Raw genomic sequence first — 21,477 nt, 5'->3', positions numbered from 1 at the left:
TGTCGATTAAAGTAAGTTAATAACAATTGCCATTGCCTTGGAACTGGAGTTTTCCTACATGATGGGCTCCACCCCAGGCAGTTTCTGTCCTGTTTTCTCTGTCTGCAGCTTCTCTGTTTTTTGCTCCATCTGCAGCTCTCACAGAGCCACTCCAGGACCAGCAGGCAGTAAAACCTGAGTTTAACAGGTCTAACCCGAGGTAGCAGCTCTTGGGTGCCATTTGTTACAGCCCTGCCATTAAGTGCAATTTCTCCTTTGAAATGAAAAATGCTCAGCTTGCTTGTTGCTCATGACAATTTGGGGAGTGTTTGCCAAAAGTATTGAAGAATTCATTAGAAATTTATAAAGTCTCTTCATCTGCTCCTAGTTTTTGCCAGTTTGGTTTAGAAGTTGTCCCCTTGTCACTGTGGTCTGAGTTCTGCTGATTTTGGTAGCAGGAGAAGTGCTGAGGCTTTTACAGCAAACTCAAACAGAATCCTTGTACTTAGACCATATTTAAAATAAATTAGTTGTTGGTTAAAGTAAGTTAGTAACAATTGCTGTGCCTAATTACTTTGATTATATAGGTTACTTGTCAACAGTTCTTGTTGCAATTAAAGCTGGGATGGTGCCAGAAAAAATCCAACTATGGTTGGTTCCCTGGGGCTGCACAAAAGGACAGGATTGCAGGTTTTTAGTGGCCATGTCTGGAAAGGGAATAGAGAATATTCCAAATTTAGAGCTAAATTGTCATGAAATGGCACATTTAAGGGAGTGTAGGAATGGGTTTGATCAATAAAAATAGGAAGGTCCCTAAATAATACAGATGAATAACATCTTATAGTGCAATAAATATGCCAAGACTCCTCTGAGGGAAATGTGCAGAAAAATTTGTGCCAGTAAAATTCAGTTGAATCTCATCTGGAAACCAAGGCTGGAGGATCCTAATTGTAATTAAGAATTGATCAGTAGTGTCATAACAAGGCAGAGTTCCTTCTTTGCACTGTGCTGTGGTGCATTAATGTACCCCCGGTTAAACCCAGCCACGAATTATTGTCATCTGGAATGGAGAGATTTTTCATAATTAGTTTTGGCTTTTAAATTAAAAGACTTCCAGCCTTCTGTTTTAATTATTTTTGTCTTGAAATGTAGAGAGTTTATTACAAAAGGAAAAAGTTCAAATGAGAGAACCAGAAAAGATTAGGAGATGGAGAGAAATAATTCATATCTTTAGGTTATGGAGTCAGTGCTGAACTGTGATGTATAAATGTAACCTCCCTGTCAGTGTTTGATTCCTTAGAATAGATATTGTTAAATTACATGTGCAAGACCTTATGAATAGATATTCTTAATTTTTAAGGGTTATCAGCTGTTTTATTTATAGTTTGAAATCAGAAAACCTTGCTCTGGTCCAAATTAAATTAATTGCATTGATAAAGGTGGTTAAATTTAGCTTTGTTAACTACTTCTGCTAGAGCTATCCCTCTATTTATCTGTCTGTGAAACTGAAAGAAATAGTAATTTTTGTTTGAATTAGTGGTGAGGGTGGTCAAACATCAGCACAGGTTGCTCACAGAATTGTGGAGTGTCCTTCTCTGCAGATATTCAGAATCCCACTGGACACAGCCCTGAACAACTCTCTAATCTTTCAAAAATTGTGTACAAACCTGACATATCCATCTTAAATCAGTGAGAAGAATCAACACTTTTCATGTTTATGGAAGTATTTTTTTGCCTTTTTTTAAAGTGAATCAAAAGCAAATACATCCTTCAAATTAAAAGGACAATTAAATTATTTGCTATTAAAATTGAGGGGGTTTTATTAAAAAAAACCTCTTTGTGAGTGTAAAAATAGGTGAGATTCAAAGAGAGGGGGAGTGGGGACTGTCACACCAGCCTCTCAGTCTGTTCTTCATGCCTGATTTCCCCTTCTTCCAGAGCCACTCGTGGGGGAATTCATGGGCTGTATCCTTTTTTTTTCCCGTCCCTGTTCTGTGAGCTGAAAGGAGCACGAGTCCATATTCACTGAGCCACATCAGCACTGCTCCCTCAGCCTTGCTGCTGGGAAATGTCACCCTGATCCATTGCATAATTCCAGCTGGCCCCCTCTCAGGGGAGCATTGCCTTGCTGGAGTTGCAGGCAAGATGCTGAAATGCACCATTTTTATATCAATTTATAGCTGACCAAACTTGTCCCCACCCTGAGCAGCAGCAGGAAAATGATGTGGTGCAAAATGTTCCCTTGGTTTGGGCATTGTTTTCAGATAATAAGGGAAACCATTTCTGGTAATAGGGAAAACCATTCAGATTATCCCCCCAAAAATGAAATAATACCCTGCATCCCAGCTAATCTGGGGCAGGAATCCTTTGAATATCCTGCAACTGTCATGGGAGAGTTGATGGTGTGATGGAATTGTACCATCAGTTGTACCTGGATAATTGCATCACACATGAACCTGTTCTTAAACTGATGCAGGAATGAGACAAAAATTCCTGCTACCCTTTTCCTAGGCAGTTTGGGCAGATCTGATATTGAAATAGGTTTAATAACCATGAGGAATATTAAACCTGGGGGAATTCAGGAGCCTCACCAGCCACTAGTGTTGGTTTTTCTAGAGATGGGGCAACTGAGAGGTATTTAAAAGATTTTATTCCATTATCAGTCTCGATCAGGGGTGAGACACAAAGGATGTAAAACTCAACACCATTCCATCAGAACCAACCCATTTCTTGGTTACAATCCCTTATCAATGTTTTTCCCTATTAGCTTTTCCCCACAAGGCTGCTATTGTTTCTAATACCAATCACCCATATTTTTTCCCCATGTGGTCCTGCTGCAATGCATCTTTCACAGCTGATGCATGCCACTGTAGTTCCCATCAAAAACTCACTTCTATTTTTATTCCCCACTAAAACAACACATCTCTCCCCCATACTGTAAGTCTTTACACCACAAAAAAAACCAGATAATCACTATCTTCCCTTCACAAATATAACAGTAATCATAAATTCACTTTACAAACACAATATAACTCCTCCAATTCCTATAAAACACCTATAAGTACTACTAAATTCCAATCACTCAACCAAAACACATAAAAAATTATAACATCTACACCAATATCCAACATACCTGTAATATTAATATTATAATTAGACCTATATGTAATTATACCTATGCATATGTATTAGTATCTATAATATTAACTATTTTACCACAATATATTAAACTACAAATCAATTATAACCATTCCTTACTAATACATTCTACCCCAAAAAATCAAATACTAAACCAAAACTCTCACACTAGAGCAACCTCTTAATGTAGAACTTTGTTATTATGGAATAATCTTGTTTGCATTTTTGATTCCAGTCTTCAGATTTTGCATCCCCTGTGGGTGTTTCATTGTGCTTTCATTTTAGGTTGTCTAGATGTGGGATGAGCTGGCAATTCCTTCCCTGCCAGCCAGGGTTTGGAATAAATTCCCTCGGTTTTGAGAGGTTTTGGTGGTGGCTGCTGGTGCCTAAAGGAAATAGTGAGAACTTGAGGTGATTTCTTTGGTGCCATTTTCCCAAGAGATGGAACTGCTGTGGATCTTGGGGTTTTGTGGGTGATGGGAAGCAGAAGGAATTGGCTTGTAAATCCCATTTTTTTGTGTTTTCAGACTAGAACTATGGGGGACACCAATAAAGGGCAGCCCTGGTGAAGTTTTAGCTATTTATTTATTTAGGTGATTATTTATAATTTACCTCTCTGCATTCTGCTTTGTTCAGTCCTGTTTGATGCCTGGGAATGCTGCTGATGTGCTGGATTACTGATACAATCAGTAAAACCCAATTTTTTCTCTTGATCCTGTTCCTCCCTCCAATTTTGAGTTTAAACTTTCTCATGTCACAACAGCTCCATGTCCTCCTGTCTGCTACAGAGATGTTTAAGGGTCTAAATCATGCAGGAAATATGTCAGGAGAAAAGGGAGAGAACTGGCAATACAGTAGGAATTAGCAAAAACCACTTTTCCTTCTCCCATCACCTTCTGTTTGATTCTTTCTCTCTGAAAATTTGTGGCACTGTTAGAGGTGAATGTTTTCTTTCTTTTTTTTTTCTCTTCTCTGTCAGAAGCTCTTCACAATCAAAGTTCCTGGTTAAGCCTAAAACGATTTTATTTTAGAGAAGCTGTATTAACACTTCTAAAAACATTTAATATCTTCCTGTCTCCTGTGTAACACCATTATGTACCATGTTACAAACCCAATAATATTTGGAAAATATATCCAATCTCAGGCACCAGGGCATGCAAAGCATCTGCTAAAGGCTTTCCAAGCATTTTTTGGTGTCTGGTTTTGAGCTAATTTCCAAATGTATGAGCCATAGGACTTTGAAATTCTGGATGTGCGATCATTGGACACAAAAAATGGTGCAAACTTGTCAAAGTCAGGGATTCAGAAGCTCGTTCTCCTTAAGGGTTGTGGACTTCTAGGTCTTGGGAATTGTGAAGGGAGAGATCTGTATCAGCTCAGTGTAAAAGTATTTTAAATATTTTGAAGGTCAAAAGGAGATCAGATTACTTTCTGGTGAACAGGTGATATAAGTGAATATGAATATAAGTGAAAATGAATATAAGTGAACATAAATATAAATGAACATAAATATAAGTGAATGGGAACACTGATGTGAAGCTACTCAGCACTGTGCAAAAGAGCAGGAAAAAACCACAAAAGCTTCAAAGTTCGAAGTGTTGGGCTTTAAATGCAGTGAGGGAGCTCAGGACAGTGTGGGCCCTGCAGTGTGGCTCTCCTGGTGCCAGGGAGGTTACACAACCAGCCCCAAGTTCATAACTGCTCTTCTCCAATCCCTTCTGCTGACCCCAATTCAAGCTGACTTTTTACTTTATTTCAGCTGAATTTCAGCAGCCCTGTGCCTTGCAGTGCTGGTTGTGAGCTGGGAAGCAGCTGTGTGGTACCACAAATCTTCCTGCTCTGTGGAAAACACAGGCACCTTGTTCACCATGAGCATGGAAACCTCACAGAAACTTCCAAACCGTGCAAGGACAAATTGTGATCAGTTATCTTTTTCCAGGTCTGCCCTTAAGGCTGAAAGGAGCCCAGTCTGCACAGATAGAAAAGCTGATTTTTATTCCTATGTGGAAATAAATTCACAGCATTTTAAGGGTGCACAGCTGCTGCCAGGTGTTTGCAGGGAATCTCAATCCAGAGGTTGACGTATTTCTGATTTTCCTCCCCATACCATCGCAGGGGGAAGGGGCAGTGAGCAAAGAGGCTCCTTTTGTGGTTTCCAGCTGGGGCTAAATCATTGCTCTGGCTCCAGAATCCCTGAGAAATTCTAAACACAAATTCCAAACCAGCTGAGGGCTGGTATTTCACTGCCTTCCTCTTGCCAACAGAGCTTCTGGAACCGTTTCCCATTTTGTAATGGGCAAATTTATTTAGTCAAGCAAAGTTTTCATTTCTTAATCCTTGGCTAAAAAAGACTCACCCCTTTCATTTTGGAGCTTTTCTCTATGATAAACAGGCAAAATCTCTGTTGTTTTAGCTTGAAGTCAGTTGAAGGAAGCTGTATCTGCAAAAATCTGGAACATTTGGTTATAAATTGGGATGTTTTAATCTTGCTTTAGATGTCTTACATCAAAATATTATGAAAATTATATAGAAAGGGAATCTCTCTGATAGGAGCACAGTTCTTTACTAGTTCTTTTTGCGGTATTAGGAATTCAAAAATAAAAATATCAAGTGGTTGGAACAGCATTCATCCTTGCTAGTTATTTTAAATTTTACATATAACATTTTTAATGATACAGAGAAAAATTCCTGTGCATCCTGGTCCATTTTGTCTTTTGTTTGAGTAATTAGAGTATAAAGTGGAAATATTTTGCAATTTAATTTTAAAAAGTTTTTGTTTTCTTCTGTTTTCCTGTTGAGATGCTGGGTTGCAATAGAACACTCAATAGTGATATGGTATTCCAGCAAAGCTCGTTTTCAATGTTAATAAATTAGAATATTTAATGTCATTGTTATTCTAAAGGAGTAGTTCAGCCTGTAGAACACAGGAGAGTTACATACAACAAATTAAGGCTTCAGATAATATAGAAAATCCTGATATTTTAATGTAGAAGGACTTCTTGGGTCTTCTAGAGAAAAAAGGGAGGTTTAGTAAAGAGTTAGGACAGAAATGGGAATTATTTCCTAATCTAATTTTACAAGTAGGATCACCTCTTTAAGTTATGCCCAGAATGTTATCTGTCTTCTTAAAATCTTTTATTAGTCAATTATTTCCCAGTACAACAATTCTGAAAATTCTCTTTGTAATCCAAACTCAGTATCAGGTCAATACTGGCTTTGGATTGGTATTTTTAAGCCTTGGTAATGCAGCTGTAGTTTGACCTAGAAACCTATTTTGATCTGCTGGGTGTAACCAGGGCTTTTTAAACATCTGTCTGAGGGTTCTTCTGCATGTGAGTAGCTGCGTGCAATTGAAATGTTGTGGGTAAATAATCCAAAGGCTTGGGAGAGATGTTTGAAAAAATTTTGCAAGGGTCACGACTGGGGGAGGATCCTGGCTCAGTCCCTTGCAAGCAGGTGATGGAACAGATTGCAGGTGACCTGTGGGGAGCAGAAGGTCCTTGCTGGAGCTCCCTGTGGTAAATCTCAGCTCAGACCTTTCCCTCTTCCCGCTTCCAAGGGTTATGGCGCCTTTTTGGGACTGCCTAAAACCAGAGGCCAGACAGAATTAAGGGAATAAAAAGCAGTTCTGTTTATTGAAGGGCCTGCAGGTACATTTCAGGCAGATGAAATCCCCCAGGGGCTACACCCAAAAATGGACAATGTTTCATGGGTTTTCACACTTTTATAAGTTTGGTCCATTTGCATATTGGGGGTTTTGCACTTGTCATCCCTGAATTTCCAGCTAGCCCATTACTCTGTCTCTAATTAAACTCAAATGATGAATATTTGTCGGGCTTTTGAGATATTTGTTGTGAAACCAGCTGCACCTGTTAATAAATGGGGGAGTAGCACTGCCAGCAATGTAGCAGTGTAAATAATGATGGCAGTGTTCCCATTCTGCTAAAATCAACATTAAATTGAGGAATATTAGAGTGATGCTGTGTCAGGGCTATCTAAATCAGAGGCCAGACAGAATTATGGGAATAAAAAGCAGTTCTGTTTATTGAGGGGCCTGCAGGTACATTTAGGGCAGGTGAAATCCCCCAGGGGCTACATCCAAAATGGACAATGTTTCATGGGTTTTTATACTTTTATAACTTTGGTCCATTTGCACATTGGGGTTCATCTGCCAATTGCAGCTCCAGGTAATGAAGTCATTGACCCCAAGTTTGCTCCCCCAAGTCCCTTTTGTTCCCATCTCTGGGCCCTGAGGCAGTGAGGTGTCCTTGATTGCCAGGCCTGGAGAGGAATTGTTGTGTCTGCCCAAAATGGGAAAGCTGCAGCTGACACTGGCTGTGGGGTTTGGAGTTACCCACTAAAGAACTGCAGGAGTACAAATAGATGGAAAATAGACAAGCTAAAATGCTAAGGCATCAGTTCCATGCTCTGAGGGGTCACTGAAGCTGCTCCCAGTGAATCCTTCCAGAGTAACCCCATCGGGCTGTCCTTGTTTTCCAGGTGCCATGAACTGCAGAATTCAGCGAGAAATAAATTTAGCTCCAGCCCAGCAGGAAGTTTCAGAGGCAGCAGCTTCTGCAAGGGATTGTCAAGAACAATCTGCAAGGAGGCTGCTCCTGGCATATAGATTTTGAGCTGGAACAGTGCAGGGAAGGAAGTGCTCCATGCCAGCTCTCAGCACCATATGCTTGCCCCTAATGTAATGCACAAAGAATATGGAGACAGCAGCTGCTCTGCAGGGAGGTGGCCACTTGTTAGATTTTGAAACCTTTCTGAAGTGTCTGTTCCTTTTCTTTTCATGGGGTTTTTTTTCCCCTCCTTGCTTACGTATTTGCATTCAAAAGATGTTCCCTGAAAGGAATCTATTTTTAGGCTGTGGTAAGAACAGGGAAGTGTGATCTACTTTTTGTTGAAATAAAGGTGATTTTGGAAGGACTCTGATAATTTTTTGTATTGAGAAATTGTATTGAGCAGGTTTTTATTTTCTTGATTTCTTTGGCATCAGGGCAGGATGAAATCATATCTATAAATTAATTCTTGTCTAGAATTGTCTGGCTTTGATGGAAAATTTTGTTTTTCTTTTGGTTCCAGGAGTGTTCTAGTCGCCTGACCACATTCACATTTATTTCAGTGCCAATTTTCATTGAGTTCAGTGGCAAAGAGAAGCATAAATGAGGATTTAGATCTAAAATGAGAGGAGTGGGATTTAATATGCCCAGAGGAACAGATCTTCCCTGGCACCCATCACTACCCAGGCACTGAAATTGGTTCCTCTGTTGCTTTGAGAAACCTGAACTTCCTGGCAGATTTCAGGAACTCTGTGCCTGCAATGCCAGGAACACAAAATGTATTTAAGTAAACAAAACTGGATTTTAAAAGGTATTTTTTGGGCTCCACTGAATTCCAGATACACCTCACTATGAGCACTTCCATTTTGAATTAGGGATTCTTAAATGAATTTGAGAATCCAGAGGGAAGTTACATCACAGTATAATGAGGTTATAGCAGGACAAGTTGTTACAGCAGGTAATAAAATTAATGTATCTCAATGGCATTTTTGCTGAATGTCAGTGTTTTACAGTGACCCTGGAGTGATGTTAAAATGTCACAGCAACACCAGAGTGACCCATATTAGTCAGTAAAAATGATGGTTCACATAAAAGAAAGATGTTACAATCCTTTTTGGAACGATAAATCTCTTTTAGACTGAGATTTTTAGGTTATTCTGTGTTGTTCTTTGTAGCTGCTTCTCTCTGGAAAAAAAAAAAAGACATTCACCTACCTGTCACCAGGTATCAATCTTCCTGCTGGTAGGGAAATGATTCTTTTGGAAAAATTAATATTTGTTTACTTCAGTTCTAGGCCAGTCTGTTATCTATCTGACCTTCATTTTTTAAACCAGCTGCAATTGGTGGTTTTCTGGGATAATTAATTCCTAATGCTCATTTAAAAGGCTCCCTTTTCCCTTTTGGTGGCCGTACTTGTTGCAAGAATTCAAATCCAGTAGGATGGCTGACTTGCAGCTCTCATCATTCCCTTTGTGTGCCCTCATCCCAGAGATGGACAATGTAGGAAGTTCTGTCTATTAGGAATCCCATTGCTGAAGTAAACTGGATTTAAAAGTGAAATTAAACACAGATTCTGAATACAGTCCTGCAGTCTTAATTCTGCAAAATGTGAGGTGAATGTTTAACTCACAGTGAAAATGATGACTTAAAGTCTTGGCTTGAGCCAAATCAAAATCTGTTTTCAGTGCAAATTAAAGTTGTGAGATGATTTCCTGTTTTTATTCCCATAAGGGCAGTTTGGCCCTGGCTTAAGGAACACTTTTTAATTCTACTGAGCATAAGAAAATGTAAGTTTTCATTAGTTTATAGTTCACGCATTGGCCACTTGAAGTCTGGGGTCCTGGCACAGGAATATTTTGTTTGGGGTATACAACACTCCCAAGAAAGTTTGTAAATTAAGTGTTTATTTCTGTTTTGAAAGGGAATTGAAAGTCTTCCTTGTCCTTCCTTCTCTCCTTCAGAATGACTGAGAATTGGTAGAAATTGCACAATGTTCAGCCTACTCCATTTTCTCTAACATACGTAGAATTTATTTGTCTGAAGCAGCAGACGAAAGTAATTCTAGAAACAAATACATTTAGATGCAGGACTATTATTTCATAGATTTTTTTTCACTGAGATTTGTTGTTATGGTTGGATGGAGATTTATTTTTACACAAAAATGCCTGGCAGGAAAAAAAAAGAAAAAGATAGAGCCTTCTTTAACTCACTTTTAAAGCTGTGAAAATCAGCAAACCAATGGAATTCTAAGCAAGACAGAAAAGGAAATCCTCTGTTCGTGACAAGTGAGAATTGCTTGGTTTTCAGCCTAAGGAAAGTTACTTCCTTTTTAATGGATTGTCCAACCATCACAAGCTGCCAATGGCTAATTTAAGAAAAAAGAAATGCAAGAGACCAAATGTGGCAAATATTGTCTAGAGAAATGTTTCTCCTTGTGAGGAGATGCTTCAGGTCTGTTGGAGTTCCATGGAATTTTTACCTTGCTTTTAAAAACTGGGAGACTCATGGCTGCACAGCTCAGATACTAAATTAGGAATTGTGAAGTCAAAGAAATTAGAGAAATTAATCTCCAATTTTTTTTCTCCTCTCTCCAGCCACCAGAAAAAGAGGGTGGGCTGCCTCGCCAGGTGGGCAACAAGACGGAGTGTGGGCTCCTGGGGTTTGTGCTGGATCTGAAGCAGGATTACGAGCCCGTCCGCAGCCTCATCCCCGAGGAGAAGCTCTACAAGGTTTACACCTTCAACTCCGTGAGGAAGTCCATGAGCACGGTCATCAAAATGCCCGACGGCAGCTTCCGCATGTACAGCAAGGGAGCCTCCGAGATTGTTCTCAAGAAGTGAGTGCACTGCATCCCTGGCCTCCTTTTTTCTAAAATTCAAAGCATCCTGATGCTAAAATGTAGGAATTCTGGTGTTTGGAGTTTGCTGCCTGCACCAGAAATGTGACACACCTTAGCAGCATGAGCTGCTATTATTGTTTTTTAATTTTTTAAGTGCTTCTGGGAAATTGGCGTGTTTTTCTTACCAAGGAATTGGGTCTGCTTTTGGTAATTTGTAAATGGATTCTTTATGTTCAACCCATTTGGAAAATAAGCACTTTTCCATTTCAGTGTAAGCTGCCAGCTCATTGATTATTGAGAAAATAATACATGAAGGGCTCTTGGTGTCTATGCAATAAGTTACAAATTCTCTCTGATATTTCAGTAGTGAATCTTCTAGAAATTTACATTAGAAACTTAAAACCTGACATCAGAAGAGGAAATTATTGACTGAAATGAGCTTATACAGGAAATACTTTGGCAGTCATGCAGATGCACACTTGGTGCCTTTTGGGGACTACCTAAAAACAGAAGCTAGTCAGAATTAAGGGAATAAAAAGCAGCTCTATTTATTGAGGGGCTTTCAGGTACACTTAGGGCAGATGAAGCCCCCAGGGGCAGGACCTCAAATGGATGAGTGGTTACAGGTTTTTTTTACTTTTATAAGTTTGGTCCATTTGCACACTGGGGGTTCACCTGCCAATTCCAGCTCCAGGTAATGAAGTCATTGACCTCAAGTTTGCTCCCCTCAAGTCCCTTTTGTTCCCATCTCTGGGCCCTGAGGCAGTGAGGTGTCCTTGATTGCCAGGCCTGGAGAGGAATTGTTGTGTCTGCCCAAAATGGGAAAGCTGCAGCTGACACTGGCTGTGGGGTTTGGAGTTACACACTAAAGAACAGCAGGAGTACAAATAGATGGAAAATAGAAAAGCTAAAATGCCAAGGCATCACATTCAGGTTTTATTCTCTTTTTCCTGCCCAAACCAGGTGTGCCAGGATCCTCAATGCGGCTGGGGAACCGCGCATCTTCAGGCCCCGCGACAGGGACGAGATGGTGAAGAAGGTGATTGAGCCCATGGCCTGTGATGGGCTGAGAACCATCTGTGTGGCCTTCAGAGACTTCCCCAGCAGCCCTGAGCCTGACTGGGACAACGAGAATGACATCTTATCCGACCTGACTTGCATCTGTGTCGTTGGCATTGAAGACCCAGTAAGGCCAGAGGTACATCCAATTTTTATTTTGTATAAAACTGGACATATCTTGAATGGTTTCTTACAGGTTTTATCTCTTTTTTAAATTAGCTCTTTCGAAGAAGCTGAAAATCAGCTTTAGAAATGGGTTTTACTTGATGAAAAGCCAAATAATTAAGGTGATAAAATTCAACTATATTTAAATAAAGGAATATAGGGCTTTTTCACTGCAGGACTGATGATCAACAGAGGTTTTGTAAATGCTCCCACATGTTAAAGAATTTTCCTTTAAGCAGTGCAGTGATGTACAACTCTGAAAGAAGGGAAGACAAGTGCAGTGATTAAAATTGACATGATTAATGACAGTTTCCAGAGAAACTGGAGTTTTTGCCATTTATTGTAATAGTTGTCACTTTACTTAAGGTTGTACCTGGTGAATACTCAGGAAAACTTGTTTTTAATGTTGTATTTGAAGAAGGAAAGGCTGCAGTTGTCATGGATATCATATTTACATGGCTTGTACAAATATGTATAAAATTTCAGAGTAAATCAGTAGTAGGTGTGCACATGGGAAGCACACCCCTGCTTCTACACTTGCAAATTACATTCCTACAGAAATACAAAGGGTTGAGTTAGAGATTTCTGATCTCTCTATTTGGTGCTTAATAATTAGTGGAGAATTATAAATTCCATGTTAGGGTTTGAAAATGGTGACAGAACTTTGGAACTAGCACGACACAACCCCAGGTACCAACTGCACGACTGTGCCTTGCTCCAGAATGGATTTTATTGGGTTTTTTCCTTCAATATGAAGGTTAAAATAAAAAGTAAATCTTGTGTAGGTGACAACTGGATGATAAACTCCTTATCTCCACAAAGAGCAGATAAACAGCATCCACTTTATCTGTCATCAGATGGTCTCCTGCTGCTAATCCATCTGTCCCCACAGCTGACATTGCAAGGCTTTCAAAATGTTGGAAATTGTCCTTTAGAAGTTCTGTCTGCAGTGTTCCTTTAATGCTCCAGTTCACATATACGGATATTTTGCAGAAAATATTTTGCAGAAAATATAGATATTTTCAGAAATATTTTGTCAGTGGCCACTGGAACTGTGAATCAATCCTCTCCCCCTCCTAAATTAAATCATGATCCATGTTAGAAAACAGCTTTAAGTCAGGTTCCGTGTGGTGTGACAGACTGAGGGATTGGGGAGCAGTGGGATTTGCAGTTATTATGGAAAATAGCTGCAAACTCTCCTTTCATGTGATTGTTAGGGGTGTGTTTTGTAAGAGAGCTGCTCTTATCTTGCAGGGAATACTTTTTTGGGAGCTTGAGGTAAAAGTGAATAATTCTGCTAAAAATAGAGGGCAAATCTGACTTCTATGTAAAGAATCAAAGAGACGAAGGCAGGAAAACATCGTATTTCTAAACAAACACTTGAATATTGTATTGAATTTCTTGCAGGTTAGCACCGGAACATGCAGGAACATTTCTATTTTAGTGCAAGACACACGATAAAATATTTGCAATTTTAGCAAATTTTGGACATTTGGGACTTGGGTTTTTGGTTTTTTCCTCCTTGTGTCTTTTGACTGTGTTGAAGTGGCAATAACATCATGAAAATATTTAAACCAATATTTAAATTATTACTACTCTGCACATTTTAAGAAGCAGTACCTTAGGGGAAAGAAATGAACCAATAAACCCTGAGCCAGGAGAAAAACATAGAGTTCAGAAAACTCTAAGTTTGGAATGTCTGACTTGGTTGGAGTATCGTAATGTGCATGTGTGCAATCCCCACTGCTGATGCAAATAGCAAGATGTTGAGCAGTTATAGGGAATCTTTTGCCAAAATGAAATCTGCTCATTAAATTGACTCCCCACTGGAGCTTACGCGTTTTCAAAGTGCTTTCTGTAGGGATAAGAAAAGAACACAAAAATAAGAATTCTTGCTAAAACTGTGGTTTTATCAATATTCTCAATATTCATGGGTGTCAGGATTTATTTGGATGGAGGTGATAAATCAGGTAATTCTAATAAAAAATGTCCCAGTCCTGGCAGCCTTTACCTTCCCTTCATTACATTTCTGTGGTTTCTGGGGAAGAATCAGGATTCTCCTTTTCCCTGAGGTAGTGTTGGGCTGTGCTGTGGATCCTGTGGGACGTGGCTTCTGTGCATCCAGTAGTGATCCCACGTGGGAACACCAGCTGTTTTGGAGAAATCCTTCCTCCCTCCTGCTTCCAGGGATATTCTTGGGATACTCAGGGAGCTTTCTGGCACTCACATCTCCCCCATACACTAAAAAACCCAATTTGAACGAGTTATATATCACTGATATCCAGCAACTGTTGAGTTTTCTCTGGAATGCCCACCATGGACACTCATGGCTTTTCCATATTCCCAGGTTATTTCAGACATCAGCTTTCTCATCAGCAGCTGCTGGATTTAGCAAGCACTGAACTACTTGCTTGATATTTATATTTTGTGGGTGTGTTTTTTATTTTTCTTTGATAAATACACAGGAAGAGAACAAACAGAGTGATGCCCTTCTCCTGCAGAGATTCTCTGTTGATCCTGACACTCTTTCTGGCTTGATTTTAATGAGCCTGAACTGGCTCTCACTGATCTGCCAGAAAACGCCTCCAGTCTGTTATTTCTGGGAGATGAACGTAAATCCCTTCCAAATATCTCCTATTTATTTGTCACCTGATTGGGAAAGATATTCCTGCGTTGGATACTTGGTGCATGCGTGCTTGCATTGGAAATTTTGCTTTGCAGAGGGAAAATAAACCCCAAAATTGTGAAATGTGTACTTAGGCTCTGCAAAACTGATGGAAAATATCTGCTTCCTCTGCCCACTCAGTCTGCCAACACTCTTTCTCCCTTACAGCAATAAAAAAAATATGAACAATATTTTAACTGTAATTACTGTACACACTATTAAATCAGATACCACCCACCAGCTGTCCAGAAAATGACAGCAGAGGAAAACAGGATGATTTCTCCAGTTAGATGTGAGTTTGAGATGTGTTTGCAACTGGGGCTGTCCTCCCCTGACCTTGCTCAATGGGACTGACCCTTCATGGGAATATCCTTTTTTTGCTGCTTGCACTGTAATTTGTTTCTCTTCTTCACAGTCCATCCATTGGGCTGGTTTTCCAGATTTCCATCTAAATCTGTCCTGTCCGATGCATGAGGGTCACCACAGCTCCAAGTGGGTACAAAAGCATTTCCAATTGACAAATGGGATTTAGGCAGGATTATGAATGTGGAAACTGGAGAGATCAGGGGTCATTTGCTTCAGGAACAGACTGGAGCTGATCATACATTCCCCTACGGAAACCTATTTCACATCACTAAAAGGCTTCAGGTGGAAATAATTTTTCCAGGGTGTACAATTTGTGGGGAAAATATTCCCAGTTGGAGGTGAGGAAATGGGAAGATTAAGCTCTGTCCCTGAATTCTGCCCTTGATTTTTGATCTGTGTTGACAGAGTCCTGCAAACAGCATGTCCTGTGGACACACTCAGGGTGGAAGGATTTTCCTGGGAATCCTGGGAAAATGCTGCTCTAGTTCTCACTGAGGTGTTGGTTTAGGGAGATATTTTGGAAAACAGGAACTCCACAAAATGCCTTTGATAAATATTCACAAACCTGGTGTGAAATTATTCCCAGACTGGGAGAACCATTATCTGTGGTGTGGTGGAGGAGTTTAGGGTTTTCAGTGCCTTCCTGGCCCTAGGAAATCCCTTAAAGCCCAAGGTTTGCCACACGGGCTCAGAGCAAGGCGTACACGTACACGCTCAGTGGTGTATGTGTAAAGCATTTGTAATGTATATAATAATATAATATATATTATAATATACAATAAAACTCACACTCAGTGGTGTCCCCTACTTGTGGCTACAGAGGAAATGAAAATAGCTAGAAATGCACAAAATTAGCAGTGTAATGTTGGAGATGCTTTTTCCTTTTCTCAGCATTTTCTGCGCTAATGGATGAGGTGAATCCACTCAAACTGGCATTAAGTTTCACAACAAATTTATATCTGTGCTGGAGGTTGTGATCAGCAAGGTGCACTGAATACAGACAGTCATATCCATTGTGATACCTTTTCTTAAATAGTTGTGGGGTTTTAAAACATTTTTTAATAGTTGTGCATTGCCATCTTCTGAGTAGTTGAGTGAAGCAGTTCACTTCCCTGTAGCTCTCTGAAGGGCTTCAGCCTTCATGATAAATCCTCAGGTGCTCTAGACTCTTGTAGGTAAAAATGAAATTTAGAGAAGTGGTGCTGTGCTGAAGAATGACATCCAGGCTGTTCTGGACATGTTAAACACGTTCCTTATTTTCCCACTTGAAATAATATTGCTGTTTTTCTCTTGAGGAAAGAATGCTTTCATAACAATAATGCAAAATAATGCAAAAATGTGATCAGACTGAATTAATTGGTTAGTGATATTTACTTAGAAATTATAATTAATTAGGATGTAGTTTAAGGGAACAGATTTTTTTTCCCCATCTGAAACTGAGCTATAGACATGGAAGTTTCCATAGCCTTCATTACTGAAGTACTGTATTCAAACAGCTTTATTTAATTATTAGAAATCAATATTTTCTTTTAATTCCTGTTTTTTTAAAATAAGATTTATATGATGCCAAATCAGAATGGAGCCCCTACATTAATCTCACAGTCTCTGCTATACCCTGAATATATCTCTCTCCCTGATACATTTCCTGTGCAGCAGATGCTTATCTCATGCATGAAAAGTAAAATAAGTAAAATAAGCTTCATTTTAATGATTTTGAAATATGTAAAATAGTAATTTCAAACTCATTTATTTAGGAATTCTACCTGTTGATAAGCGTGAATTAAGTAGTCCTAAATCACAATAACTTTTAAAATCTTGTTGAAAGATTGGATCAGAAGTAAAGTCATTTTCTGTACAGAATGTTTGTATTGTCCATTCATATTTACACGTGTTGAGTAGTTCTGTTCAGCTTGCTAAAGGTCAAAAAAGCTGCACAGCACTCATTTTTATTCAAGCCAGGAGAAAGTTGAAGGAACTGATCTAAAAGATATTTTTTTTACTTGATACAAGATTTGCCTTGCTTGTGGAGTGACCACAACTCCACAACCATTAAGTAACAATGAAATACATCTGATTCCTCTTCGTGCTTCAGGCATTCCTTAATTTTTCTGGATGGGAACACCTGCCTTGTGTTTTATCTCTGATCCAGGAGTTTTCTTTGCCCTTGCCTTGTTTCTGTGATTCCTTGGAGGGGCCCCCAGAGCAGAGGCCAGGCAAGGTTCAGGGAATAAAGTGGGGATTTATGAAAGCCTTCAGCAGGCCCAGCTTGGGCAGCCACAGCCTCCAGAGGCTGCAGCCAAGGTGGGCCATGGGCACGAGTTTGTCACACAATTATCAGTTTGGGCATTCACAGATCAGGGGTTAATGCTCCAATTCCAGCTGCAGGGAATGAAGTAATTTACCCCCAGTTTGCTCCCCCCACCTCACTTTTGGTTGTACTTTTTGGGGCCTGAGGCAGTGAGGTGTCCTTGAGTTCCAGGCCCGGAGAGGAATTGTTGTCTTATCTTGTAATGTTCACAATTTATTCGTATGGCAGCACCTATGTGTAATCAATAATTTTATCTGACCAAAATGTGAAGCCAGTTAACTAGCACTCTATATGGAGTTCAGAGTTACAGTACAGGATTTGAAGAATACAAAAGCTAAAATGCTAAGGGATCCTCTGCAGGTGCCAGAAGCCATCCGGAAGTGCCAGCGAGCCGGGATCACCGTGCGCATGGTCACCGGGGACAACATCAACACTGCGCGTGCCATCGCCATCAAATGTGGCATCATCCACCCCGGAGAGGACTTCCTCTGCCTCGAGGGCAAGGAGTTCAACAGGAGGATCCGAAATGAGAAGGGAGAGGTAAACAAAACCCGGCAAAAACACCAAAATATTCTCCTGCACTGATATGCGCCTCATAAAGACCGCTTGGAAAAATTACTGCTTTTTACTCCCGCTAAATATTTGTAAATCAAAACAGTGGTGAAATTCCACTCTTTACTCTTCCAGTATCAGTTTAGTGCAGGCCTAATTCTGCAGTTTTTAGAACCATTGCACTACTCCACAAGAAATCAAAACGAAGCTCATTAAGGCAGGAGTTTAAGGCAAGGAGGAGAAGGAACCTTGCAGGTTTATGGCAAGGAGGAGAAGGAACTCAACAGCAATTTTGCTCCTAAAATGCCATCTCTACTGAGAACCAGCTCCTCTCATTTCTTTAATTTATTCCACTTTCTCCAATGTACTCACAGCAATGATTTGCATTAAAAAAATCCATCTTTTGGAAGGTTTTTAACTCCTCATCAAAGATGGAGCTCACACATAGTTCTAAAAAGAAAAATCTATGCTGGTTCTTGAGTCCACCTTAAATGAGTGAACATAGTCCATTGCTTCCTGCATGGATGGATGGAATCCTGGGAATGTTAGTAAAAGCAACAAGTTTGGCTTTGTTCCTGTTGCTACACAAGAAAATCTTGCCATTATTGGTGCTAAAAGAAGGATTTGGGTTCTCCTGTGGAGTAGAACAACAAACTTGTGAACAGGTTTGATCAGCTTTGAGAAACTCAACTATCCTTTATCTAGAGTGATGATTCTGGGTGGGATTATCCATAAAGATGATAAGAAAGGCTGGTCAGGTATTGTGGAAAAATTTACCTGTCTTAGCCAGCAGTTGAGCCCTGTTAGTACTGGCCTTGCCTTCACTTGCAGCATCGATGGCTGCTGGAATTTTTCTGTGCTTTGGAGAAAAGCTGCAGGTTTGAGCCATGAGGGGAATTTTCTGACACAATAACATAAACTCTGCTCATCACAGGCTGGGGATTTTACTGTTTGGGCTCTTTTTTTTGTGTTCCTCCCCTGCAGATCGAGCAGGAGCGGATTGACAAAATCTGGCCAAAGCTCCGGGTGCTTGCTCGCTCTTCCCCCACGGACAAACACACTTTGGTGAAAGGTGGGTGCAAACTGCTTGTGGGGGGCTGGAAATCAGTGATGAAAGTGTTAAAGCACATAATCTGCTTTGATTTCACTGTTACAAACCCACCTGAGTTGTCATCTTTAACTGCACATCCCTACACCACACAAGGGAATTTTCTTGCACTCTTGTGTTTGTGTTCTGCCTCAGCCTTGACATGGAAAATAATAGGAAACTCCTTGGCAGGAATAAGAGAAATAGCAATAACATGCCTGGCAAGTGGATTTAGGCAATCTCATATTTGCCTTGTGACTTTTAATTGGAATGAGACTCGAGCTGGGAGGGAAAATGTGCATTTGGTGGGCAGAAAGAAAATATTGCTGGGAAACAAGATATAAACAAGAAGGGATGTAGATTTTTTTTGTCGTTGCCTGCGCTGCTTTATGAGGGAAACAAGAGCAAACTCGTTCAGAGTGAATCCAGTCACTCCAGTGTATCTCTTCTCCCAGAATTATCCTAAAGAATATTCCAAGAGAAAACCTTTTCCTGTCACAGCAGCAGTTATTGGGATGGGGGAACTGGGAGCTGCCCAGTGGAGATGGGGATTTTCAGCCAATTCCATTTTTCCTACAGGCTAATCTAACTGTGGGATTTGCATTGGCTCCCTTTAGATTCCTATATTTTTAGAGTCTGCCCTGTGGGAAATGTACCATACAAACTCCATTCTCTCCCCATGCTGTCTGCAGATGGAATGCTGCCATTAAAAATGGTTTGGTTTGCAGTTCCCTTCTTTCTTTTGAGGACTTGACATCTTATCCAGTTGACTTTGAGGCTCACACTTCATGGCTGGTGAAATCAGGCAGTTTCTGAGCAGGAATAACATCATTTTTGGCCATGCTCAGGTAGAAGCCCTGTCAGCAGGTTGCTGTTTCCTGATGAAGAAAGAGCTGGAATATTTTGCTAAGGCCCCGAAAAGTCTGGAGAGCCCCTTTTAGCAATTCTTGGAGCAGCTAAAGTTCAGGCTGAGATCCAGCTGGTCACATACCTGTTTTCAGCTGTTGACTACTCTAATATTAATCCACATTTAGGTAGGAAATCCTTAAGGTTTTGTTTCTGTGATTCCATACATGACTGATTGCAAAGGATTTTGAGCATCATGCAATTTTTAAAAATGCTTAAATGACTCTAGAGCAGAAGTTGCATTGTGGGTTTGAAGATTGGATCAGTTGGGTTCTTTGGGCTTGAGACCAGGTGGAAATGGATCATTCTGGCATGGTGCTGGATGGGGCAGCTGGAAACAGATTGTATCATCTCAATCCCACCCTTTTATATATCTTATAATGTACACAATTTATTAGTATGGCGTTACCTATGTGTAATTAATAAATAATACACATTTCTGGGGGCGGTGTGCTCCAAAATAGTTTTCCAGCAGGGGTTTGTTCAAGATTAGAAAGGTTTGGAGGCATTTTTATCTCCACAGGTCAGTGTTAGACCTGCCCAAGGTCAGCTGAAGTCTCAGCAGTGCATCTCAAAGCCTGTGCTCCAGGATCCTGTTCTCAGAGAACAGCCCTTGTTCAGCCCAGCAGCTGATTTGTTTCAGAAACACAACAATTTGTGTTTCATTAAGTGGATTAACCAAGTCCCTCAGGAGTGCTCGTCTGAATCATTCAGGATTTTCCCTCAAGAGGAGCAGGAAACCTTTGCCAGGGAAATTGAAATCAATAGAGAGCTGGAGAAAAAAGGAACAGCAAATTGTTGATGGTTTGTAGCATAAGCACTTGGACAGCCCAAAAGATATTTACTCCTACTGAATGCCACGTGCAAGTACCATAATTAATGTTTTAAAGAGGTGACAAGGTCGAGAGAGAAATTAAGTGTCTTAACAAAGTTCAAGAACGAGTCTGTGGAAATCATGATGGAATTTTTTGGCTGGTAATACTCCAAGGGCCATTAAAAGTTACAAGAAACTATTTAAATGTTCACTAGTTTTGGGCCTCTTATTAAAATGTTATGTTTTTCTCAGACACTTGAGGGATTGAGAGGATTTTCTCCCCTTTGATGTATTCTATCTGCTCTAGGCTAAAAACACACATCAGAAAATAAACTTTTTTTATATTTAATTTTTAATGACATACAGCTGCTGGAGGGAATCTTTTTTCCCCTTAACATAGCACAATCCCACCCAGCAAAAGGATCATTTTTATTTTTCACTTTTGTTTTCAGTACTGCTCAGGGACCAGAGAAAGGCATGGTTCAGCATTTCAGCCTGGGCAGACACTTGCAGTCGAATATTTATGGCTTTGAAGTAGAGGTAGATTGGAAAAACACCCATCAGAATGGGTTATAATCACAAAGTGCTTCAGTGAAACCAAAATCTCAGTCCCACTGAAATACAATTTGGGCTGGGTTTTAAGACACCTTTTCATATTTTAAAAATTCCATAATACATATTGTTATTTATCAAATTAAAAATGCCATACTTTTAACTGTTTCAAAATATAACAAGTAAAATTACATATAATTTATACTGATGTGAGGTTACAGTGCTATTGCTGAAATAATTCAAAACTGTCAGTTTATCTTTTAAAAACAACTGCAGGAAACAATTGTTTAACACTGATGGGAAGCATCATCAGAAGGAATAGAAAAGATCAAAGAAATAATCAGTTAACAATTAAACAAGTGGTACCTTCCAATATATTTAAATTAGACTGGAATTATTTTTTGTGTTGATATTAAAAACAGCTGTTCTCATGTAGGGCTAATTTGTTATCAAACAGAAAGGGAACTTTAAGAAGAAGA

The 21,477-nt window shown here is 39.8% G+C and overlaps 1 protein-coding gene across 1 annotated transcript in view; it reads left to right on the top strand.

Moving 5' to 3' along the window:
* Window positions 1-21,477, top strand: part of ATP2B2 (ATPase plasma membrane Ca2+ transporting 2) — a 386,601-nt gene that overhangs the window by 322,768 nt on the left and 42,356 nt on the right. The window contains 4 exon segments of the mRNA XM_030956513.1: window positions 10,280-10,521; window positions 11,488-11,722; window positions 17,448-17,627; window positions 18,624-18,711. Of these exon segments, the coding sequence (XP_030812373.1) occupies window positions 10,280-10,521; window positions 11,488-11,722; window positions 17,448-17,627; window positions 18,624-18,711 (745 nt within the window).

Source organism: Camarhynchus parvulus, chromosome 12 (assembly GCF_901933205.1).
Source record: "Camarhynchus parvulus chromosome 12, STF_HiC, whole genome shotgun sequence".
NCBI classification, from domain to species: domain Eukaryota; kingdom Metazoa; phylum Chordata; class Aves; order Passeriformes; family Thraupidae; genus Camarhynchus; species Camarhynchus parvulus.
This window is presented reverse-complemented; position numbering and strand designations above follow the sequence as displayed.